This window comes from Andrena cerasifolii, chromosome 16 (assembly GCF_050908995.1).
Source record: "Andrena cerasifolii isolate SP2316 chromosome 16, iyAndCera1_principal, whole genome shotgun sequence".
NCBI lineage: Eukaryota > Metazoa > Arthropoda > Insecta > Hymenoptera > Andrenidae > Andrena > Andrena cerasifolii.
In genome coordinates, this window is record NC_135133.1 from 4472017 (window position 1) to 4498257 (window position 26241).

Here is a 26241-nt window from a genome sequence, read left to right on the forward strand (position 1 = left end):
TACCTTGCAGGGCCTTGAATTCGATGTTCAATGCTAGTACGGTATTCGACTTTGAGGCTTCAAAGTGAAGGCACCTAATCATTCCACGTTGAAGCTAATTATAGCTGTTATTATCGAGATTCAATTAACAGGGCGATTCTGGGGGTCCCCTGCTGTGTCAAGACGAGCAGGATAAAGAAAAGTGGTTCGTCGGTGGTATCGTCAGCTGGGGCATAAACTGCGCACACCCAAAGTTACCTGGGGTCTATGCCTACGTACCGAAATACGTGCCGTGGATTCGTGGCGAAATGGCCAAGTACTCTGACGTAGTTATGGGGTAATTGAAGGGAGGTGCTTCGTGGGCAGCCGCGGTCGGTTGTATTTGGTTAGGAATAGTAAGACGCGTTAAATTAAGACAATAACTTTAACGACAATAATGGTCACGTGCATCCTAGTTGTGCTATTCTATCGTGAAGAGTAAGTTGCTTGCTGATCTAAAGATATTAATGGTTCTATAGATAGAGTCATCGTAGCTGATTGCGTTGGTCCTTGTGAGTTAGCGTACCTAGTGAAACTCTAGATAGAATGGTTTTCTAAGAGACAATACCAGAAACTCCTACTATTGTAGATCTTTTCGTCACAGAGTTTTCGTACTTTGGACTTTTGCTTGATTCGTATAGCAGAGGAGCATTTAATCTTGCGTCACAGTTTTTTTCACCGTTCTTAGTACGAATCCTTGACTTCCCGTCGCGAGGAAACTTAGGTAAGGACCTAGATGCAAAGATGAAATAAGTGGAAACATATTACGAAACTGTCGCGCGAATTGTCGAGGCTGCTTGGCGGGCAGGGAACTTCAGACAACGAGTCCTCGTCGCCGTTTTCTAAAAAATCAACTCTCACATACACATGCACGCAGCAGATACGATTAAGTAAAGAAACGATGAACAGAAAACCGATTAAAAGGGTTTTGCGAAACAAAACGAAAATTCCGCATGAGATGCGACAAAAAACATTTTGTATCGACAGAGGTTTTTTGGAAAGTCGCGTACGTGCCACCAAGTGGACGAAAATCGTGGTTCAAAGGGTGTGCGTTCATTTGTCGATACTTGGACCCGTGAGAATAACTATGATACTATTTGTAAAACAGAGGAGATCTTCAATTGAATTCTAGTCTTTAAACGATAGTCGAAATTCTTCAAGAGGCGGTTATGGGTGAAAGTAATTGTGAGTACAAAATCGATGATTCAAAGAATATTGATTCCTCGAGAGGTGTATACCTTTGTTTGAAGATCCAAGCAGATGGAAGCGGTTGGAATGGGAATATGGGGCGATCCTTTTGCAAAATAGAAGAAACACTATTGTACGAGATTCAGGAACGCACACCCAGCATGGGTAAAATGTCGTGCACATACTGCATCAGATGCGTTTGTGTACTAATAATAAGTGTTTCGAGTAACTGTACGCGTAAGAGTCTGCAGTTTAAATTGTGTAAACGGTAATACATGTCTAGCATTGCGTCTATTAACTGTATATTAACATAAAGCAGATATTTATTCATAACCAGAGAAACATATACACAAATACGTATATAAAGATAATTATATATAGATTCTAAGGGCTGGGCTGCTGCAACGCGATCACTTTTTATCGAATTTGAGAAATTTCTTTAAATTAAATTGTTTCATTCAGAATTCCTTTGTAATTTAAGGATATTTCCAGAACTTTAAAAATCAAGTGTTTGACGTTACATTTTTAAGATTTCATATTCTATCTTGAGTTTACTGATTTGCATATTTAATCCTGAGATTTTTAGTAATTTTTAAGAAACCGCGTTGCTCGGCCTCGTATTTATAGCTTGAAGATATACGTACTAGCGTAATAATCGTGTGCTCGTGTGTCGAACGTAGAAGTTTATAGTAGAGACATTCGAAGCACGAGTCACGTTAATAGTGCACCGAGAATGACTCGGTGCTGCTTGGAATTTCTGCATAGGGCACTGTGAAGGTAGCTTAGGTTTAGATAACATGTTGACTGAATTCTAGGGACAATACTCTTGCACCAGCACTTTTTTGATCCGCACCCAAAATGAAATAGTTTTTAAACGTGTATACTTTGTACGATGTATATTGTTTATGGGAACTAGGAGCCTTACTAATTGACTTAGACTTTTTCTAAGCGATAAGAATAGCGGTATTGTTGGTCAGGACAATAATCATTCGACCTTTCTGTCTCCATCGAAGACAATTTTCCTTTAACGAAGCTTACGTTCTGTGTAAATTTTACGTGAACCGAGTAGCGACATACCCTTTCAAAGATTTCATTTAGCAGAAGATTCTAAAGGTATCGTAGCTTGGCAAAATATTTTTCCTTTCCTCCGAAAATAGTTTTCAGAAGTCTGCCGCTTTTTCAAAGTTCTAAACGATCGCTATCTTTTCTTGGATATTTCGCTGAAATGAAATGCTCACTCCTTCTCCGACGAAAGACGTTAAACGACGAAAGTCTTCCTTAGTATCCAGGCAACAGATAGTCGTAATCGAGGAGTAATATAATTAATGATAACCGACAATACTGTGTGAACAGACAATAAATAATTTTAGGAAATGTTCCAAGACGGACAATAAACTAGGGCGTAAGACTAGTTTTCTGTGCGTTGCGTACCGTTGCAACCATAGTCGTCTCGTAGGATCGTAATTTAAGGTTCTTTAAACTGTAGGCCCTGAAGCCCTTTAGGAACTTTGGTTCGCCTAGCAGCTCTAAATACTACTCCTCGTCTTCATTGGTCGAGGATCCTTAGGAGATTGTTTCAAGGATTAGTGTAGCCTTTTTAATTGCTCCTGAATTCTAGGTTCTACAATTAAAATCTAACACCCACTTATAACCCTAACGATAAGTAAGAAATAATGTTGTAACCTAAGCTTCTGCCTACCATCGAATGCAGTTCGATTAACACGATATTTTGATAACTTCGGTTAGCTCAAGGGAGGCTAGTCGAAAGAGAGGATACCAAGCGTACTCGGTGAAAATAAAAATCAAATCGGACAATCAGGAGAGCTAGAACGTTTTCGACGAGGATATTTTTCTAAACCGAGAAGAACACTTAATTTCTCGCTAGCTTCACCACGTAATTCGATAGAATATTAACTTATAAGTAACGCGCTGCCGCTGTTCCGAATAGTCACCATATTCTTTGGCTTTCAACTGCTTTTGAACGTAGGATTTTCAATGAGAAACATTGTGACGGCACAGTGTCAGCGATTTGTACATTATACCGATACACCCACTTGTACTTAAGGCTATATTTGAGTGTAGCCCCAAAATTTTGGGACAAAATAAGACATGCAAATTTCTTATGCCACAAGAAATCAAAAACTTACCACTTTGCAGCTGGAGGCTTCGTTTTTAATATACAGGTGGCTGAAGTTTGCGAATCTGCCTTCCAGTGCCTGTAGGTTGGATGTTTACCAGTAGTTGCATTCACACGCGAGGAACACGAATAATTATTCCGATTTGTTGGATCTCTTTCTCGATTTACACCCACATAGCAAAGAAAATGAATCCGTCGAGTACGTTTGCCAGACATTGTATCGTTATCACGGCCGGAATAATACTGAACGCGCGGAGCTACACTCGTAGAGGGTATCAGGGGTTATTCCCAATTGGACGTAGTGGGGCAGACAGGTAGGTATGAAAGGAGGGCAAATCGGCCGCGTGTTTACGTGATTCATGACGTAGTAGAAACGTCCTTGTTACGGCACATGCGTTTCCTTTCCTTGCTAAGGGTACCTAGCCTGTATAATTTTAAATAATTATTGGCAGCATCTCATACTTGTTATTTAACTTATTTTGTCTGAACTCCAGACTCCCGAATTTCAATCATTTATACTTCGAAAAGGAAGCCCCAGATTACAATATGCTAAAGAATTCTTTGATTTCCTTTGGCACGAGTCCCAGAATTTTTGGGTACACTCCACATAGAATAAATTCATGTAATATAAGCAGTCGTAATTAAGAGAACTCGTAAGTGATTCCATATTTTGCAGGAGAGACAGACATATTTGTAGTTTCAGTGCCAAAGACCGTATGTTTCTTTTATTCTATTTTATATATTTTCTTAAGCACAGATCGATCGAAACTGTGACAGAGAACGGGCGGATCGTATCGAGCGTCCGGAGAATTGGAGAATCCTTGTTTCGTGGAATGATTTGGAGGTTTTTTACGCGAGAACGTTACGAGTCAATACGTGTAGTCAATTTAGGAGTAGGAGTATCGTGTATTCGCGTGTAGGCTCGAGGGCTGCAAAGTTTGTACATGTAAGACCGTGAAACCTTCGAGTAAACTTATGCCACCCCCCTCAATTTACAATTAGCTTCCCTCCAACTTCACGTTTCACTTCTCATAACTGCTACTAGGGACATTCATTAATCCCGAGCGAAAGAATGGGCTCGATTACTTTCCACATTCTTAGCAGACGATTCAGGAAGCAGATTAGAAGCTCAGACGATTAATTCCTACTCGAGGGTGACATGAAATGCTGCGCACAAAATACTGGTGTCCCTAAGGAAGGTACTCTTCTCGGAAGGTACTATGAAACTGTCGTAACTACTCCTTTCAAGTCAATGTCGATTAGTGAAGTAAAGGTAATAAGCTGCGCGTGTATCCATTAAAGCTAACTATCGATAAGAAGGTTGCACTAACAATAAGTTGTCTAAGGGCGTAGTGTATCGCAGATGCGTTTGTATTCCGAACTGGAGCGATTTACATTGCGAGCCGTCTGATATCGGCACATACTTGTAGAAATAGGTAAGGACACCGTTACTGTAAAATCAAGAGGAAAATCGAGGTACTGGGAGGACTGCGGAGAATATTCCATTTTCTGCTCACGAATAATCCAAGTGCAAATACTACGAGCTGTTGATCTATCAATTAATATACGAGGATGTAAAACGTGTTGCCCAGCGCATCTATACAATCGTTACTGAGCTTCAAGAATGACACAAGTCTTTGTATAATTGTCCACGATATCGATGGTCCGCTGAATTCAAGCCAAAGTAACTGGTCAATTCACAGCTGAAATCAGTTCCCCGTATCTCCTCACGCGGAAAGAACTAAAAGTATTTTATTGACAATAAAGATAGACGGGTAAAAGAGTAGACTGAAAATGAAGTGAGGATGATGCTGAGGTGAATGCAGATAAGAAGGATCGGTTTGCATTCAGGAGACCATGATCTGAGGATATCTGCTCTGTGATCTTCTACAAGATAAATTCAATATCGTAATGATAAATTTTTAATTCAGACAGACGTAAAATCCAATAGTTACGTGGAAGTACTCAAATCTAAATGATTCTTCTCCGCAAAGAAATCATCGCCTTTCCCTTTTGTTAAATATCGAATTCCAAGCTGTATCTTTAATACAGCTGGCAGATTCCTCTGTAAGATCACAGGAGCAACTGTTGTCAGAAGTGTACAGTCACTAAATACCTAAGTACGTGTGCACAAGCATAATTAGTTGCGTACTGATGACGCATTCGTACGCTGCGCGTTTCCCTCCGCGTTCTATTCGCAACCACAGCATCCCACCCTCCACACCGAATGAACAGTAACAACGAGACGAAAGAACAATCAATTACGCGAGAGAAATGTGGAAGAAGTTTTTCTAAGGAGCACTTTAGCCGACAAGAATAATATAAAACTGGCGAATAAAACGCGGGGATTCTAAATGTGATTGCTTGTTGTGCCCGGCACAAATCCTAATCGTACAATCAGTGGTCGATATATACTATCGTCTATACGTATACATATATTTCAAAGAGATCGCTAATGTTTGCAAGATGATCGACTAATTATGCGGTATTTAGCCGGACTCGATCTGGCTGAAGGATTTCTTCGCGCATAGTGTCTACCGAATAGTAATTGTAAGACGTTGTTTGTATGTTGGTATATGTTATATAAATGTACATATATATATATATTTATAACATGCATACAGTGCATATAGATAACGTTGGCTATAAACGTAGGTACGTTCCACACGTTCTGTGTCGCTGTGATTGGTACATAGACTTAGGCAGTACCGTTAGAATGTAATTAACGTTAACGAGGGACAGGGACAGTCATTACTGTCGGCAGGATGAGCAAGTAAATTGTTTTACGCGTGGCGTGCGCGCTCTGACTCGGCACTTGGAGCTTTCATTGAGTTTTATCGCCCCTTTTCATACACACAAACGAGCCGAGAAAGTTCAGCATAGTTAGAGATTGGTCTTTGGATATTTTAAATATCTGCCTGAGTTTCGAGGGTGGAAGGGATCCAGGTTATTCCAGGATCTCCAGTTCCGGATAGTGCGGGTGGTGGCAGGAAGAGGTATTGGAGGTAGTAAGAGGGATACCCTATTTGGGGTATTGAGGTGTCGGGGTGTTGCAATGTTAGAGTATGGGGGTAATGAAGAATCGAAGCGTAGGAGTATTGGAATATTAGGGTACTGAGATGTTGAGATATTGCGTCGTTGATAAATTCAAGTATTGATAGATTGGAGAATTGAATTGTTGAGGTATTGGTGTATTTTAGCGGTGAAATATTCCCGTAGTTTTCCCCATAAGTTGGACGCGCAGAGATTCAAGTTGGACAGGTATATTCAGAGGCATGATAAGTTACACTGGCACAGTTCTGTAATTAATTGGTAATTGAAATCATGGTCAATTAAGGGAGACACTACTTGTTTGCTTAAGAAGCTTAGAGATCTTATGTTTCGCTATTGACACTTCTATGCGAGCAAGATTCACTAACACGTACTATAAGGGATAGTGATGTTGTTTTGAAGTCAATTTTTTTCAAAGAGTAATCAATGATTAGATGAATCTACTAGTGGCCAAATGCTTCAGTAATTAATGTCGTCCTCATTTTATTCGTAAAAGAGGCCCAGTGATTTCTGTATTGCTTCTATACTGTTCAAAGGATCGAGTAGATTTTACAGGCACACGATGGCAGAGCTTTCAATCAAACTTGACTTCAAGGCAACGCAGTAGACTCGACGCTTGCACTGCCTCTCCCATTCGCTGTAATATTAAAGAAATGACTGTCTGGCCTCTAGCACGGATGCTATCATACAAAGCCACGGGAAGGGAAGAAGACAAATGATGTTGTTGCATATATACGCATATATGTATATCGTTAACTATCCACAGAAATTTAACAAAGAGACAAAAAAATGAAGAAAAATATATATGTTTATGGTACGTAGTAGGGTGAAAAGGAAGATAACGTAAAATGAAGTCACTCTTGCTGGCCAAGAGTTGTAGCGTGTCGATTAGCAGTATATCTCAAATCTATAAAAGTATGTATATCTATCTGCGCGGTGTCGCCAACAAAAAACATTAAAAAAAAAATGATGAAACTCAAAGAATTTATGGTGTCGAGGCTTTTGCGCGGGTTGCACGATCAAGAATTTATAATAGGAAAGAATATACACATTTTGCCATATTCTCTCTTCCAAAGTGTTAACAAGATATATAGTGAGTTCTAAAAATTGAATTTCAGTTCCTGTGGAATAATTTCTGCAACATTTTATGAAACTTTTTTGTGACTGTTTCAGAGTATAATTTAATGTTACACTAAACTGTACTTAGAGACAATTCTTCCTTGTGGTCGTTTTGTGGTTTGTATGTTTTCGGAGGTACCTTGATTCTATGTAGTCGAACACTTATAAAGACACATATACGCCCGTAAGAAATATATTTTTGCAGATTGAACGGTAAAAGCAGCAACTAATAAAGTACAAAGACACGTACAACAGCTGACAATTAAGAAAGCAAATTCTATAAGACATATCCGGACATATCGTAGAGACGAATGGCAGAAGAAACAGGATAAATGATCTAGAAATTAATCTAGCACCGTGAAAGTTAGTTAATTGGGGACTCGATTGCAATCTGCAAAAATAGATTTGATTCTTGGGAGAATGGTATGGGAAGCGTGTGCAGTGAGTTCAAGAGCGCAACTCGGTTCGGTACAAAAGAACTATATTAAAAGATGATGTATGTGCTGTAAGCAGATATTATACGCAAGCAAAAAAAAAAACTATATATGATGAATATTGATATATGATATATTTATGGAAATTCGTGTTGACAAATAAATTATGTATTAATAGTATCGTGTTTCGTTTATGTTATCCCCGTCATCGAAACTTTCCCATCCGAAAACATCGTTTCTACTTAATTTCTGGGAGAGGTGTTCCAAGTTGCATCTATCCAGAAAAACCAGGACTCCAGAAACCCGGGATAGAAAAATGTATTACAGAAACTTGATGTGTCCGAGAGTCTATACAAGTCGCAAGGGCACGGGTAATTGATTTACAATTCGAAAAAAAATACATGTAGGTAGCTATTTTTCCTCTTTTGTTTCATCTATTTATTTTAAGTAGTAATCGAGAAAAAAACATTGATGAATTTAAAGGCTTTTACCCCCATATTATCCTTAAACGAGAGGTAGCGATCTGAAATTTCATGGTGTTTCAGCTGAGAAACAATGTTTAGCAAACAATAATAACAGCAAAATTCGTCATGGAGGTCGTTTGCTAATACTTACCTTGCTACGCTCTTTATGGAAGTAAGTAAAAATTATGTTTCTATAAAAATCTATTAGCAGGTAAATGGAATTATGCAACATGTTTCTTAAAATTAGTTGTAACATTCAGACCGTTATAGATTTAAAATGATTTCGATAAGATTTATTTTTAATTCCTACCACTCGTAGCATTGTAATCTTACTTTAGACTGAATCGATAACGTTGGGTGATAGGTCTTTTTTTTTTGGTCTTGGAGGAAATCCCCACGGATACCCCCAACCCTCGGGGGAGGGTCGGGGGTTATGTGGGACTCGAACCCACTGAAACCTCGAAGGTGGTCTTCCTCGTGTCGGAACTGCGCACCTGGAGGCGGCACTTGGTGCGGGATCAAACTAGCGATAACATCCGCTACCTTCTTCCCCTGCGCATGATGTGCGGTTCCGACACTACAACTCCGTATATCGGGGTCTTCCCTGGGTGGGTGATAGGTCTATCCTATACCTGGTCCGTGCCTATACCTCGACTGTGGGCGAGAGTCTACCTCGACTTATCCTTGGTGGTAAGAGTATCCGTCGATGGTATATCAAATTGTAAAACAAAATTAAATTGAAATGAACTAAATTAAAATCGACCACTAGATTCACTACGATTTAACTATCTAAGTAGACTTCATTTTTCAAACACAACTAAAAAACGAACCAATGAACCGAGTCTCAGTAACACAGGACTACCAGTGCAGTCGAAACTCGGTGGGTACACTCCCATAAGGTTTCCTCGTGGACTCCAGATGTCAGGCTTCGATCACTACTCCAACGCGAATTAAGCACAAATATAAATCAAATATCTAAACAAAGGCTACAAATATAAGATTCCATAAAACCCAATAGAAAGCAATCTAAACGAAAGGCTATCCAAAACAGTTGTATAATCTCTTGTTCGCACACCGATGCTTCGCCCTATAATCTAACTTTCAACCCCTAACATTGTCATCAATCGAGCAACCCTACCCTGATCGTCTACTTAACTTATTTAATTCCACAAGACTCAAATGCACCTTTGAATCCCGTCTGGATTCAAGAAGATCAAGATGGAGCGTATCAATGTCTCCCCGAGTCCCCCTAATCCCGTACGAGGGCAGAAAAGGGGGCAAGGGCTCGAAGGGCCGGTGTCATTCTCTTAAAAACAGTATCACCGTGATCCGAGGACGGTGATTACACACCGTTTTGCCTTCGTATCCGAGGCGACGTCGAGCGTGTCGTGTCGTGGCATAAAGGGTTCCTTTCATCACTGACGAGCGTGGAGTCCTTCGTGGGTTGGGATAATGGAGCGAAAATCCCGTGGCGAACGATGCGCGAGATCGGATTTGTCGCAATTTGAAATTTATCCGCGTGAAATCAGCCTTAGCCCAAACAGACGCCCGTGCGTCGTTTTGGTAGAAGAGAGACGATCAGTGGCGCAAAAACCTAACGTTAAAGCCCTGCTTCATAAATTCAGCCCCGATACACTAATAATAGAATTAACAATCAGCCCTAAGTAATACTATACTTGCAGGCATTAGTACCAAAAATTAACATTTCAAAAGGGAATTGTAAGAATTTACACCTCCCTTCAACCCTTAAAATTCACAACCACCAATTACAACATAAAAAATGTATTAATCTCGTCTAGCTTCCTCTCCCTTTCCCAATCATAGCCCCCAAAATCTTATTCGATTCGCAAATTCAGTGACGAATTAAGCATCAAGGAACGCAACTGTCAGCAAGTACATCTACTGCTGGCGTTATGAATGGCGCCCAGCGTTCAAGGGAATCGCCACGAATCCGCCCCAATATCCAGCCGAAAAGAGCGGCTCGTGTAGCCAAAAACTCGCAAGAGGAAAGGCGCGGAAACAAGAAGAGAAGGTCCGCAGATTTATTCGTGCGAGCTGGCTGGCTCGGTTCCCCGAAGCGGGATCGGTGGTTGATTTAGTGTGCAGTAAAGGCGCGGCGGAAAATGCGTCGGAACCGAGAAATAAATGTTCTTAAGGAGCGTGCCAATAAATAACGGTTTATTAACGTACTAATGCCTCACGTGAAATTAACGGGAGTCGGGGCCGCGGGGCTTTTTAGGGGGCAGGGGCGAAACCGGGGGCCCCGCGAACTCCAAGTCTTAAATGAACCAGCCGCACGCTGCGGTTCTAATTAAAACAAACACGATTATAAGTTTCAACTTGAATTTATAATCGCCCGGCTGCCGCGCGACTACACCCTTTCCCTTTTAACGAGCCCCCTCCGAGATTGATGGGGCTCGATTTCTCAGACTTGCAGCGACACAATCGCGATGACAGCCTCCGGCGTAATCTTAATTACAGATTGAGTATTGGTAACAGTGCGCTCGACGTTAAGGGGGTAGATCAGATTCACTCTGGTCTCATCTGGAGCGACGCGCTTATATTCTTCTCCCATTTGCATGATCTGTGGCTCGAGTGTTCGATGAAAGTTGACGTTAATTGCAAGTAAAGTTGCCAAAGAGAAAAGGCTAGGGTGTAATGTTTAAAACTATCGACGACTGCGAATGAATCGTTTAATATTTTGGAATGTGCGATAGTTTGCTCGCCTCTGCTCGGTCGTTTGGAACGATAGCAAGTTTATGGGACTCGGGCCCAAGAAATACGAACATTAGACGCAATGAAGTAGCAGTTATATTTCCGTGGACGATAGAGAACGCGCGTAATTGAGTCGTCGGGGCGGTCTATCGCGTGTAGATAAATATTCTGGTTAATTGGTCGCTACCAGCGCCAGGAATTTTCTACCCCATACCCCCCCACCAGCCAATTGAATGCGCGCGTATCTGTAAACTGTCTGCAAAAGTGTACCCACGGCGGAATTTATTCGTGCGAAATATTAATCGAACTGTAAGAATGATTAGAGAGAATAAGCGATTAGAAATGAATACAGAATCATTTCTTAACACTTTATTCTCAAAGATATTTGGCTTCGAGAGACTGTCGTTTCGATTCGAATCACGGTCGAAGCTTTAGTTAATGAAACTCGAATTGACACTCGAGGAAGATCTCCCGAACGTTGCCAATAGGAATTATAATATTTTTATAAGGTGTAATGGGTGGAGAATGCAGTCTGGATATCAACGAGGCTGCTACCGAGGCCTGGAATGATCCTCCACGATTATATCGATGTTTAGGCACCCGCTGGGTGATCCGTCTAATCCGGATTTAGACTCGCGTGCATCCAGCGAGGGTATCGGTGCACTTGGCTGCATCCACGTGCGTATCTTCCCCTTCAATCGCGTGTCCCACTGAATTTTAGACGAATATTTGATACAAATAGCTCGTCATTTTTTTTCCAAGCGGTAGCTCGTAGCTGCCCGTTTGATCGGGAGCTTCTTGGGCATTTCTTTTTCTCATAAATAAAAGAATATGCGAAGCTACAGAATATATAAATAGTTCTCTTGAACCAGTAACACTCGAAATCACCGTGCAAGCCTTGGCAACTAAGAGACCAACTTAAAATTTTAAAGGAAATCTAAAGTATGGGCAAATGTCCCTAACTTCCCGAACATTCTCTCAAGTTCATTTATCAGTTCTCTTTAAATTCGAATTTAGCAGAAATAAAGCAGCCGGTGGACACGCTGACAGTCCATAATGAGATTACTCGGATAGCATTCGGTAACTTGAAACATTTCTTCGCCGGATCGTCCCGTGATAAAGGCACGGCGAGCTTTAATTACAGTCTTATTATCGCCGGACAAACTTGGCCCGGCTATACATTACCTGGAACGAGCGCAACACTTGTAACTCGGTTTATTAATTTATCACCGACCGGTGGCTCGCTCCGGACGAAAAACGCCGGAAGGAAAGTTGTTCCTTTTAATTATTCCTTAATTAAAAATCCGCCGACCTCGGCCGGCTGGGCCGTTCCACGGGATTATAACCGTTTCTCCTGTTGCGAGAGCCAGTTCTAGCGACTCTTTGTGCCTGGCCTCTTTCTCTTTGTGCGGACACTTCATTTCGCAGGGCGCGAATCTCGCTAATCGGGTTAAGGGGCTCCCGAGGGATAAACCGAATTAAGGTGTCGAAGGTTCGAGCATCTGTTCGTTTACTTATTAGCTATTCCCGTGAATTCCAGCCTGGCTGTCTTCGCAGTTCAAAGGGGTGGCGAGGGTAACGATAATAAGCACGGGACTGTCGGGGGTGGTGTTAGCAACGGTAATAGGATCGGTTCAATATTTGCCTCTGTTACGAATCTTCTTAGCATGCTCGTTGTAACGGCAAGGTGGTAATAAGAGACCCGAGGAACAGCGGACGATATCCTGAAGCGTCAATTGGATGACAGGGGTGCGCTGCAACTCGATTATTATTTAGTGGCAGCCACGTGTGGAGGAGGCTAATTGTTTCGACCTCAATGCCCGGAGTAACGAGTTTCCTTGCGATACACCCAATTCTCGGCATCTAGATAAGGCCGTTATCCACTATGATCGAGTTTGCCCGCGGTGTACTCGATTACTAGTCAATTGGCGCGATCACTTTATCCCAGCCCCCGTGCTCTTCGCTCGGTACGTGGGGGTGATTTCTACGGCGCGATGGGGGACGAAGGAGCCCGCATGTCGGCCCAACGGATTCGCCCGGAGAGAAAGAGCGACTGTTTTGGAAACAGAATTACCGAACGCGCGCGATTAAGCTGGTTATGAATTATTCAGTGTTTTTATCATTTTATTTGCGACAGTGGAGGGCTGAGGGAAAGGCTGTCTGAACAGAAGGGGTGTACCGTAGAACGATGCAGGTGACTCGCTTTAAAAACAAGGTTAGGCTTTGGAATACGATGTTTTAACAATTGTACCCCTTCGTAATGGTACTTGTTAAAGAGTAAATAAATTATTGGGAGGAAGATTGTATAGTAGGGTAAACTCGGGTAAGTTCGTGATAGAGGTTACTCCGTGATACCTTTCCATTTGTCTGTAACTCGAAATTGTCTGGCTCAATTTAGATGGAACGAAAACTAATAGACAGCGTTAATCTTCTAGTTTATTTTGTGGTAAACATATTCGTGAAACTCTTCGTGCTAGTTGAGGACGATCGCTTGTTTATGTATTATATGCGCTTTAGAAGATAAATGGAAAGTTCAAACTGCAGGTAAGTGATGGTTAAATGATACTTTGACAAGTCTTACTCTTGAAATTATCATACATTAAGGTATCAGTGTTATTTTTGCTTATGAAAAATGACTAAATTCTTATTTTTCGTGTGCCTGAGACTGAGTTTCTGATCGCGCTGTTTGAGAAATTCTGATGGTCAATACCAGAAACAATGTTTCCTTACGTCTCGGACATCTAATGATCATGAAACGATTGATTATACACAAAATAACAATAATATAAAATAATATGAAATATTATAAAATAATGTAAAATAATGCAAAATAATATAAAACAATATAAAATATTATAAACAAATAGTTGCTGAACATATATCGGACCAGCGAGAACTATCGCGGAATTACCAGAGCTATCACGGAGTAACCAGAGTGTGTCGTGAAAATTTAATTTTGTATATTTTCAATTAAATATACTTAGTAAATTTCTGCTAACCTATTATTTGTTTGTACGATGTCTGACCTATCATTATATCATCACTTTCAGAACATGTGAATATTAGCAGTTAATAGACAAAGTTTAAAACTATCACGGACTTACCCGAGTTTACCCTATGCAGTTGGAATTTGTCAAGGATGGAGCAGTGATCCTGTTTGCAGTTTGAAATCTCATGAGATCGTTCCTTTCCCTCAATCCAGCTGATTGCTGTGAGAAGCCAAGGGACCGCAGATGCGCCATGGAAAAACAATAGAGGCAAACGAAGCGAAACGGCGTCTCCTCGTTTCTCCGTGAAATGGCCGAGCGCAGAAAATTGCCCGGAGAGGAGAAATCATGGCGATTCCACGGTGAAAACCGAGGGCTGGGATGTCGGAGACGTTAACTAGCCGAAGAAATCGCGCGTCCTCGAGGCCTCGTTAGGCGATCGTTCTTCTCGGAGAATCGAATGTAAATTACATAGAAATATATTTGAAACGCACTGAACATTTTCAACATAGATAATACGATTTCCTAGGAAGAATCAGGGTTTACTTATGTCGCGGAAATTATATTAAAAATGTGTATTAATATAGAGGAAGGACATTTCTTGCAACTGGAACGGTATCAACGTTTACAAAGACGTTTCAGTTTATAAGTCAGCTTTCACCCAGAAACCCCAAAGTGCCATAATATCAAGGGGGGTTGCTGGGCCCCCGTGGCTAGTTTACCACAACTAGATACGGCGGAACGATAAATTAAGAGCGTATCGATGCACGGGTGCAAGCCAAGGGTCAGCCTTAAAACAAACGTGTAATTTACCAGTGGCTAACCTGTTTTAGCGGGGGCCAACCTCCGTAACTATAATACCTCGAAGGGTAATGGGTCGAGGGCGAAGGAGCCCTCGAGGATTATGATGGGTTATACTTTAGTAGGCGGAGAGGACTCCCGTTTAAGCAGTAATTAAGCCTCGCCACGCCCTCGGTCACGCTTCTTCTAACCCGCGAAACTGGTCGGGAGACCTCGACCCGTAAATTATCAGGAAACTCGAAACTCGAACGCCGAATCGAGCCTGTCTACAAGTCTTGCCTACTGAAAAGCTGTATGCCTTCAAAGATTGCGCTAAGTTCGAAGGGAAATGATTAATTAAAAAAAAACTCTACTTCAATCTGTAATCAGATTGAAATAAAATGCTAAATACTCCAAGTACCGTGTCGAATTTTATCACGCAAGTGTAACAAGCCTGAAGAATTATAAATTCGAAGTTTCCTAAATACCCTGGCTGAACTAAGGGTGCCCTAAATATGCGGAGCAGATCGAGACCACCCCATTCTTAAAAGAAATTCGAGAAACCAGGGTTCCACGAAAGTGTAGCAGGGCCGAGCTGGGGCTCGCGAGTCCCCGATGGTAAATTTATTTATAATTCATTCAACGTGCAGACCAACAAATTACGCGCGTCAACACAGAGGACGCCGTGGAGAAGGTAGAAGAAGCTCGGCGGAGACGGGGGTGGTGGTGGTACGGTTCGATCGTATAAATCTCACGTATTCGGCGGCGTGGCACGCCGTGACGGCCTCTAACGATATATTCTGATATAATTAAAACAATAAATAAGATGGCGTCCCACCGCGAGCACCGGGGGTCGAACTCTAGCTACGTTTCTGCCTCCATCGCAACCCCGACTCCTCGCCTCCTCTCTTTTCCTCTCTTTCTGCCACCGAGTCTCGCTCGTGCCTCCCAGAAATTACTTCTACACCGCCACCCCCCGCCTGTCCACTGCTTCCGGAGCCAAACTGGAGCATCTCGGATTGCCTGGGGATGAGAGATATGTCCTGAGGACTGGGAGACTCGTCGCGGTCTCTAAGTCGACGAGAACAGCTGATTTCAGGATCAAATGTCTCTTTATTCCCACTAGCTTCAAGTTCCTAGCCCACTTTTTGAATATTCTTAGCAGAAACGGTGACAAAAATTGATAAGGATAACTATGCTGAGTGGTTACATGGCTCTTCTCTCATTTGAAACTAGTATTACTATTATTTCACCTCTATTATTTCTCTGACAACTTAAAATTTGATTGGACACTGAAATTGAAACGCTTAAGAATAATCATAAGAGAAGCTTTGATTTACATGTTCATTGGGTTTCTCAGATATTTCAACCCCTTGAGTGATGGATGCTTTTTTACTTTTCTCCCCCTTCCCCCCGACTCCCATTATTTTTCCAGAGGATCCAGGCAGCGTCTGGACGCGCGTCCGCTGGTATGCCCGGCATTTTCGGTGCACCGTCGACCGCCGCGAAACAGTTGTCCTTTTACCACGCCCTCGTGTAAGACACGCGATCGCTATGCGGCTTGTCTTCGCCACTGCGGTTCGCCCAGAATCACTTGTTTCTGGACCGACTGGTCCTGGAAGGGATGTTCCTGGATGTGGAAACTGGAGGCTGTAGGACCGACGGAGGATCCCGCGTTGGTAAAGGGCCGGACGATACTTTACCCGTTCGATGCACGCGACCGTGGAGATTCCTATCTGGGCTTGATAAATTGCTGTCCCTACTCGGGCACCCCTCCTCCCTCGCGTAGTTCTCTTGATCCGAGCGTTCCTCTGCCGTGTCCGGCGCCCTCGAGCACCCGGTTTCACCTTAATATTAATTTGCCCCTCCATTGTCCACTTTTATTACTCGCATATCTTACGGGCCCTTGGTTTTGTTGCGTTCGTTCCGGTCACTTTGTCCTTTGCTCCTCCGCGCGCCTTTCTCTCCGTATCCTGGTTTTGTTCCCGCGTGTCGGGGATGCTGCTGTTTTGAACGGCGAAGATGGATGATCCCAGGGGAGGGGGATTGAATGCAGCGAAAGAGTAACAAGAATTCCAGTACGATTCTGCAGTTACGACAAGAGGAACGGGGTGTAGGGTCTCGAAGACAGCTGGTGGATGCGATCTGTTGGACGCAACACTCGATGAAACGCATACCAGTGGAAGAAGTAATGTGTCGCAGTGAAAATTTGCGAGAAAAATCGAAAGGAACGTGCAGCTTCGGGGAACTCGATCGCAGCGAAGCTGGCTACAGAAAGCCCCGCGTCAGCCTGATGCATAAATCACCCCTCGTAAGAATTCGCAACGAAGCAACATCGACAGGCGAGCTACCTGTTGCTGAATTCCCGGGCGAGTCGCTATTTTTCATCGCATGCAAAGCAGGGGGAAACGGCGAAGGCGGAAGAGGATCTGGACCACGCCTCCGCCTGGGAAACGCTCGATGACAAATTCTTCCGTGCCCGGACAATCGATGCACAAATTGCGCCGATTGTGCGGCGAGTCTCTCGAGTAAACGTTAACTCGTTGCCGCGCCTTTGACGAACCATGGAAACGCGTTATTAAAGCGACGACCACGCCCGCGAGCTGGCCCACGAGTTTCCAGAATCTCGAGAGGCTGGAGTTCCGTTTGCAAAGGCCACCCCCGTGGGACTTGTAAAAATATCGGAGCACGGAGCGTGACTTTCGCAGATTTCGTTGTGTCATCGTCGTCTCGGGTAATTAACACTTTCTTCGAGATTCTGTTGGGGTGCACGTGCACGCCCCTGGCAGGTAACAGCCCCGCGACTCCACGTAAATGAAGGTGCACGAGTTTTCAATAAATCTCTCATTCGTTATCGGATTTGCATCAAACGTGCGTAACGTCATAACTGAAGAAATGTCAAAAAGTGAGTTGCACCCCTCTTGCTGCAATGTCCTCAATTAATGTTTAGATGGAAGGAAAATAGAAAGATTTCTTTGGGATTGACTGTCTTGAAACGCGCAATACCCTTGCAACCCTTATGTCCTACAGACATCAGATTCAGCATAGGTTCGCTTCGAGAAACTCTTACTTCGTTCAACAGAAACACCCACGACGCTGTCGCGCATGTACTCGTTTAACAATCGAAACGCAGTCCCCATCAGCACGGGACGGTTTAATCAACGACGTGCGAGCGCGGAATCCACTCGGAAGCTGGTAAAAAGCGCGCCCGTAAGGTCCGTTATGCTGGATCTCTTTGAAAGCGGCGCCGACAAAAGCTAATACGCAATTATTAAGCGGTGCGCGTCACGGCCGTCTGTTTTGCACCCCGTAAGCACGCTGGCAAAGAAGCGGAGAAGGCGGAAACGGAGGGAACGCACCGTAGAGGGTTGGATCGGAGGTACAGTGTCCCATGGTGTGTGGCAGCGGTGTCCCCGATGGGTTTTCAACACGGTGGGCTAGCACCACGCCTTGACAAATCTATCGTGGAATTTAATATAGCCAGGCCACGGTCCAAAGGCAGTGGGAGGACGGTGGCGTCGACGCTTTCGCGCTTTGTACCCTGGGGGACAATGTTATCGTTTCCCTATTGAGGATGAGTACGTTTGGAATTCGCGGGACGCTGTGATCTTTGGTTAGGGGTTGGATGCTGATCCTGGGTAGACAAGAGCCGCTGAGCCCTGCTGCCGCCAGGGATCTTCTACATCTCTGTATATCCCTGATTTCAGAATTCCACGCTCTTGATAAACGTTGTCAGAAATACGTTCAGGAAGAGCTAAAATGGGAGTGCCTTCGAATCAACGTTCGACGTCGATCAAAGAAAACTCGCTCGAAGGCCCTCGAGGCGAGGCGAACGGGGCGCGAGCACGTGCGCAGAAGTACGTTGGAGAGCCGAAAACAGTCGTTGAGATCTCGGTGCGCCGTAGGTGCAAGGAATCGTTCCTCTCCAGGGGCAGAGCGCGCGACAACACGAAAGAATGAACGGAGCGAGGGGCAATGGAGAAAGACTTTTAGAGGAAGGAAGGGAGGGGGGCAAACTGTCCCCTCGTCGACCTCATCAATGCAACGTTCCACGAGCGATTTCGCAAAAGTCGCGTCTGGCCCCGTTCCGCGACTCTTAAAAGCTCTTTCACCCCGATTGTTCCCCGCTGGAACAAAACGTCAGGCACCTGCTCCGGGCATCGAATTACTCCCCTTTCTGGCCGTCCCGGGGCCGAAAAGTCGAACACCTGAGAATATGTTCGCTGGGGGGCAAGGCTGGACCGAGGCAACCCTCCGTCCTCGTCGTCTTCGCTGCACGGTATTGTGCCGACGGTATGTGAACGGAAGTGCAAATTATAGGCCCCGCGACAGAGATTTTTCTCACGATCGGGCCCGCGCCGCGGGACAGCTACGCGGCTCGTTGTTGCCGCGTCGTCACGAGGAAAGAGAAAAGGCCGCGGATGAATGGCGGACGGGGAGCTCCGCTGGAATATTCGGGATGATTTTCTGTTAACGACGACCGTGATGACGGTTAACAGTCGGCGAATGGGCGGAGGGAACGGCTGGAGATCGCGAGCCAACGGACCGAGCCAGGCTCGTCGCCGTTGCGCGCTAAGAAACTGACGGACGCACGTGAACGGAATGGCAGGAGATCGGGGCACCGTTAAAAAGGAGCGAATTAAGAGCTGCCGAGACACTCGACGGCTCGTGCTTTTTATAGCGATCGGGCTAGGTGACGAGCTGGCCGCTCAACACGGTATTAATTAAGTTTTCGTGTTTTTCTCGGCCAGTTGTCGCGACTCAGGTGTAGCTGGAGGGTGGGAGATGACAACCCTTCGCTGATGCAACGTTTAATCAATTCTTCCGATTAAGGAGTGCGCGAGTTAGACTTTAAGGCGCGGGATTTGTAATTCCTTCGATCTAGGAACGATTGAGACGGTGTAGGCGTGGGCTGTTTTGGTGAAAGATTCATAAAAAATTTTCGTCGGTCACTTTGACGCTTCTAAGAGACTATGAAGTGTTTGATACGATTCTAACGAGGAATGGTATTCACGGTAAAGTGTCTATACACTGACTGCTGTTCAAGACACACAACACTCCATTTCTTTGTCCCATTGTCCCAAGGCTGTATTAGACCAATTTCTATTGAAGTTCAGCAAAGCAGCTGCGCTTTGGCGGTCCTCGAGTGTTCTCACGTATCATTCATCGCTAATGTTCAAGCATCCATATACCTGGTAACTATTTCGTTATTAAACCAAAACACTGGATAAGGATAATACCGTTCAACTTCGTCACCATTTACTTCTACATTCTTTGGAAAATTCCTAGCGTTTGCGCCAGGTTTAGATGAAACTCTAACGAGGGGAAAGTGCACCAGGGAACGGTTTCGTCGGTCTCCAGCCAAAGATGGTGAAGGATAATCAATGATACTGGACGATAATGTCCGGCCAGCTAAGATGGCGTTGAGACAAGAAAACTACTCGGTGTAACGACCGTTAAAGAGGAAAAAAGGAAGCGACCGAGCAGCTGGGCTTCCGATTGGCTGGCTCACCGCTGGGCGGGAACTCGACAATCGACTTTTACAGTCTCTTGCTCTTTCACCCGTGGCCCAAGGATCACTGCAAGGATGAACTAACTGGATCCCGCTGTAACAAGTTCCACGTGGACGGAGACCTTCGTCCTTTTTTGCTGCAACTTTTTTTCAAAATCAGATTAAACCAGCGAAATCCCATCGCGGCGATTAACGTCCCATGAAAACACGAGCGACAGTTGAACCACGGATAAAAACGCCAGTCGAATACGTGTCGAGCTCGAATCGATACCTAATTCTTGCTCCAGAATTAATCCGAGTGTCCACGGGAACGCCATTAAGTCTCTAAATAAGGAATCCGATTGAAGAAGCCTCCGAGATGATATCTCCCACTTCTTTTCACCGAGGCCTGCCCCCGAGTGCTCCGAGAGCGGGCCAGACTCCACGGCGCGGAGCAGTGTCCAGGATCATCGGAAAAAAGGCAGACGATCACCGAAACCGAGGCTGGAAGTACCGCGTCATCGACGCGGCCGATTCGTCGGCCCACTTTCGGCGTCTTTGATAGCCTGTCTGGGGCGGGGGAGTTTGGGGCCGATACGACGGTGTTCCCTGTAGCTGGCCGATCCTTAGCTCGCGTGTGCGTGATCATTGCGTGATTGCAGGTACCGACAATGACAACAAGCACCGCGGGAGGCGTGACTTGGCACGGCGAGGACCTGGAGGCCCCCGGCTCTTTAATACGGACCCGCCGACAGCCAGCGGAAGAACGAAAATGGGACAACGCGCGGACCGCGACGATGAAAACGCCTGACGGTAGGTACTGACAGAGTGTTCCGTAATAGGTCGGTGACTTTGATACCGGAGACATGCCACCGAACGGCGAACGCTTTCGCGTGAATCGAAGGGAATCGTGAGATCGAGAGGCTCGTGATCCGGAGCTGTGGATTTTGTGAATGGGTAGAGTTTCACAGGGGGTGCTTTGAATTTAGACAGAATTTCGGTGGAAGAAAGGTAATTAGGGAAGTTTGCATTCGGAAGATTAGATCGCGATATTTCAATTAATTCTATCTGAATCTACATTATCGAGGAGCATTTGGGGGGATCTCGCGACACCAGAGACACGACGATCGCGGCGATATTAGCTAGTATCTCTGTTCCGGGAAGATTTACAACGCGGCCACCTTTTTGCACCGTATCCGCAAAAAGTGTCGAAGAATTTACGGCCCGCTTTATTGCCTCCCGGCTGCGTTTCCACCTCGGCAACACGCACGTGGGTGGAAGGAGGTAAAACGGTAAATTATCATCGAACCTAGGGCAACCGTCTCCTCTGCAACAATAATGCTGGATGTACGAGGCAGTAAATAAGAAATTGTCACGTTGTTTGCGGTATATTTCAAGCAGGTAATCCTCGGGCCATCGTATCGTCCATTAATCGAGCGTATCTCGTGGCAGCTGCTCGTGCAGCACCCAATAACGCGTCCACGTAACGCCGAGCCAGGCCGTGTTCCTTTCCCTCGAGGAGTCAATTCTAGCTGGTCCGGAATCCCAGAATCGAATCGTCGATATTTCGACCGTTGAATGGTCGGCGCGGTTTCCGATCGTCATTAATCGACTAAGGCCGCCCCGATCTTTACACACGGGGCTCCTTCGAGGGAGAACTCGAGGAAAAAGGATGAGTCGCGGGTGGAAGGAGCGTATCAATTGTATCGGCGCATTGTAGCTGGATGGAGGAGCAGATGAGTTTCGCTCGGATGCTTTCAGTCATCGTGATGCTTTCAGTCCTCTCAAATGGAGAACGATTCTGAAATAGTGGCCTCGATGAATTCGGCATTAGACAGAGGTGCTCGCGCGTGAGTGGTGTCTCGATCGATTCCCTTGAAAAGTGTATTAAACCGATGCTGGAGTGGGATCGAAATGGTCGGAGTCTCCTGAAGCACCGTCGCGAGAAGACGCGATGAACGAAAGGATTATCTATCAGTTACTCGATTCGTGGCGATTGGAAGGGCGATGAACCTCCTGCCTCTATACGATGGTGATCGATGTTCGACATTATCAGGATAACTCGATGAAAGAGTATTGCGAAGCGACGTGATAGAGGAGTCGTAACAGGCAAATGCGACCGAGGAAGACGCGTTGCAAAGTAACGTGACAGAGCAGTTCCGTCGTGAATCGTCTTCTGAAGCAGCCACTAAGCAGAGGCACTCTAGAAAAACGGTGGAAGGTTGAATTCGCGTGACCAACGCGTGAAAAGAAAGTCGATTCCTGAAGGACTCGCTGGCTGGCACGAGAGCCGTGTTGTCGCCCGTTTACGAAGCTTCTCTCGGCTTGCACGCGCTACACAGCGCGTGCTGTACGCACGCCTCAAGTAGTCCTAAGCACTCGGAAACATCTGGCCCCGTACTCGAGCCGGAGTCGAGTGGAACTCGAGGGCGAAGTGGTACTCGAAACGAGCGAGCCGTCGAAATAAAGCGTTTCCGCGCTTTTGAGCTTCTGCGCGAGAGCTGACGACGCGGAAGAGCCATGGTGAAAGGAGCTCTCCGTTGTTCGGCGCTTCTCCAGCGTGTGTTCTCTTGTCGTCGACTTGAAGACGGCCAATAAACGTTTTCTTGCTCCTCCAAGGCGGTATTCATCGGTGATCGGTCACCGTCGGCGCTTGATTGATCGTGATCAAGCTGGGTGTCATCCTTCGGTGTCCTATATCGAAATTAGGTGTCCTCCGAGCAGCCAAAGGAATAGCCACGATCCAGGAGGACGCTGGCTCGGTATGAAAGGCTCCATGAACACGCCAGGTCGGGGAGCAAATAATCCAGCGCCGCGGAGAGCCGTGGCTTTATCGCATGCGACGTTTTTCGGGGTGGCACGCGTGTCGACCGTGAGCACAAGTCGAATTTCGCACGTATGCGTGTGCCAATGCCAAGTGAATCCCGGTGGCGTACAGAAAGGACCCCCCGCGAATGGGCGTTCATTGTCGCGGTTGCTTACGGGGGTTCCCGCCGTTGAATGCGTCTGCCGTCGTAGTCGCCTCGAGCGTGCCTCTCTGTTCTCTGTAATTTCGTCGGCGATCCGGAAAAGGGTGGCACTGAATCTCACCTCGCTTCAAACGAAATCCTCGTCGAATCAGGAATTCCGGTTAAATTAAACCTTGGGCTTCTTTTCTCGATGATCCCCGAGGATGTTTCACGTGCCTCCTGACGAATCTTTATGACGCCTGGACGTCTAGAGCCGAGTTCTCTGAGGCCCGCGGGGTGAGCCTCGCGATAGCAGATTCGGAGGTCGCGATGGCGTTTAATGGGGAAGCGTTTGGTCGAGCTTTCGAGGTGGTTGATTGAAAAAACGCACGTGGAACGCAGAAACGCAAAGGGAAACGGTCGCGTCAATCAAATGACCAGTAGCAGACAGAGAGACCCCCCGCGAAGGGGGTACACGGTGGCCGTGGAGGAGGAGGGGGGCTCGTGGCGGGTGCCATTGTCGCGGTTCCTCGCGGGGGTTCCTCGCGATTGAATGCCCTGTCGCCCTGGGAGGCACCGCGACGCCCGTTTTCGCTCTATAATTTTAACAGCCGAGTCGATGATTTCGTCTCTCCGCGCTCCTTTTTTTTCCACCGTCTTTTCCCCCCTTTTTTTCTCCGCTTTTGCAATCGGCCACCGCTGCTCGCAAACAACTGCCGTCGGGCCACCTGGTTGTTCTAAGCCGATCGAACAGAAAATCTCTCGGCGTTCCTTGGACGCTTATCCATCAGCCACCATCGGAGTATCTGGGTCCAGCCGCGCTGGTGACCAAATGCCAACGGATTTCCTGCGACCCTCCCTGAATCGCAACCCCCCCATGCACTTATTATCAAGAATTCTGACGAATCTTAGTCGTTTATCTAGCTGCAATGTGATTTGAGTCTGGTGAATACGAGTAGACACTTATTAATAGTGCAGAATACTCGAATTCACAACCTCAGAAACCTCCAATGGCTCCAACGCCTACGTTAGCGTTCAGTAGAGGCGACAGAGACCTCCAGGATCAAGTCCCCCGACAAAATGGCGAGCTTCCCCGGCTGCCGTTGCCGCTCCACCCTCGCCGGGCTGTCGATTAATTAGGGGTTAGTCCATAAACCGGCAGCATTGGCCAGAGGCTGGATCCTCGAGCTCTCGAGTCAGGGAGGTTTCGTTTAGCGATCATTACGCGTTTAGCACTCGTGTTTCCGCCCAGAGTCTGGGGCGCCCCCTAGCGCGGCTGGAATAAAGTAAAGGGAGCCAAAGGACCCCCCATCTCGCCTTTATCCAGCATGGAGAACCAATGGGGGCACCCGGTGTCAGGCACTGTGCAATGGGACACGCACAGAGAGTATGTGGGACACGGTGTTCTCCGTATGTCGTCCGGTCTACCCCCCACGTGCTCGATTCCGTAACTTACCCTCGCCCCTCTTTCTCTAACCACCGCCGCGGCCCTCGCCGTCGAAACGGCGGGCTCGTCTAAGCGAAAATAAGTAGCTATCGCGTGGCTGCGATCGAGAGGGAAGTAAAGCAGATCGTAGATACTACACTGATCCGACCTGCTTCCGATCTGACTTGTGACTGTGATTCAGGGATGGGATTACATCGAAGAGTTTCTAGTTCGAAGGTTCCAAAGTGCGCGCCATTTTTCTCCGACAAGTTTCACTGTAGGTACCATTCGCCAAAACTTTTCAGAAGCAAAAGTTTAATTGGAGAAACTTGAAGGGTGCTCCCAGCTCGCGGAAGGAAGGCAAGCTACGAGGGGCCAGGCGAAGTTGCGTTACGTCGGGACTTTTTTAATTGAGAGATTAGAAAAGGATGGGACACCGGCGCACGGGGTTGAAAGATAGCCATTGTTTGACCGCACGCGGCGCAAACGCGGAGCACTCGTAATCCCAAACAAATTTGCGGATTACACTCCCAGCATGAATTATTTAATCTCAGCACGGTCTCATTGGTTTAGTTAGTGACCCGTGGGGTTTTACAGAGGAGATCGCACACGCCCGCTCACCATGATTCCATGCTGGCCCTGTCTCTTTCGTCCCTTTCTCTTCCTCCTTCGTCCCTCCCCACTGACCAGCTTCCCTTTCGCGTCCACTCGAACGTTTCTCGATAAGACAATTTCAATTCGCTTCGTTCGCGAAGCTTCTCCGCGCTCCGACGTTTCAGTGGAAAATGAATGAGCCGTGGAATTTTTAAGCGGTGTAATTCAATTGTGATTATCTAGCTTTCTCAGATCTAATTCGAAGGTAGAAAGCTGGAGATAATTACGGAGGATATTCTACTTGTTGGAAGCGCAAGGTTTGCTCGGGTATGGAGGATTCGTGCGTCCTCTGCGTCGTCGATGTTTCTGGCGCTCCTCGGTCGTTCTTTCTCGAGGGGCCCAGCCATTACTTGCGAGGAACGTACGCGCTGCCTAGCCATTAAATTTTCGCCCCACATAATACGCGGGCCGATCATAAAATTCGGCGAAAAAAGAGCGGCAAAGGTTATTATTTACAGCGCAACGACCCGCGAATCAAGATGTAAGCGTGGGCGACACGACGAGAGACCGTCGCCCGAAAAATGTCCCGGTCGAAAGTAAGCTCGCGCCTTTTTATTTTGCGCGTCCCATCGATCCGTTAAAAGAGGCATGAGCTATAAACGCTGATAATCGCGAACGATCCTGAATTTCTTCTTCAACGCGTCAACGATACTCAATTCAATGGTGAAGGGAATGCTCCCGGCTCGGTGAATAAATTCAGAAACGGCGATAAATATCGATGGAACTTTACTATAAAGTCTTTCAAGTTTCGAGGAACCATCGATCCTCAGAATGCCCATAAAATCCTGCCATCGGGGAAGTAAAGTGTTCGACTGTTGGGTGGAATTAA

The 26241-nt window shown here is 45.8% G+C and overlaps 1 protein-coding gene and 1 long non-coding RNA gene across 2 annotated transcripts in view; one reads left to right on the forward strand and one right to left on the reverse strand.

Annotated features, from left to right (window-relative positions):
• Positions 1-8127, forward strand: part of LOC143377485 (uncharacterized) — a 33837-nt gene extending 25710 nt beyond the window's left edge. The window contains exon 19 of the mRNA XM_076828753.1: positions 132-8127. Within this exon, the coding sequence (XP_076684868.1) occupies positions 132-320 (189 nt within the window). The 3' untranslated portion in view covers positions 321-8127. The remainder of the gene's footprint in view (positions 1-131) is intronic.
• Positions 1-26241, reverse strand: part of LOC143377487 (uncharacterized) — a 133758-nt gene that overhangs the window by 13749 nt on the left and 93768 nt on the right. The window lies entirely within an intron of this gene.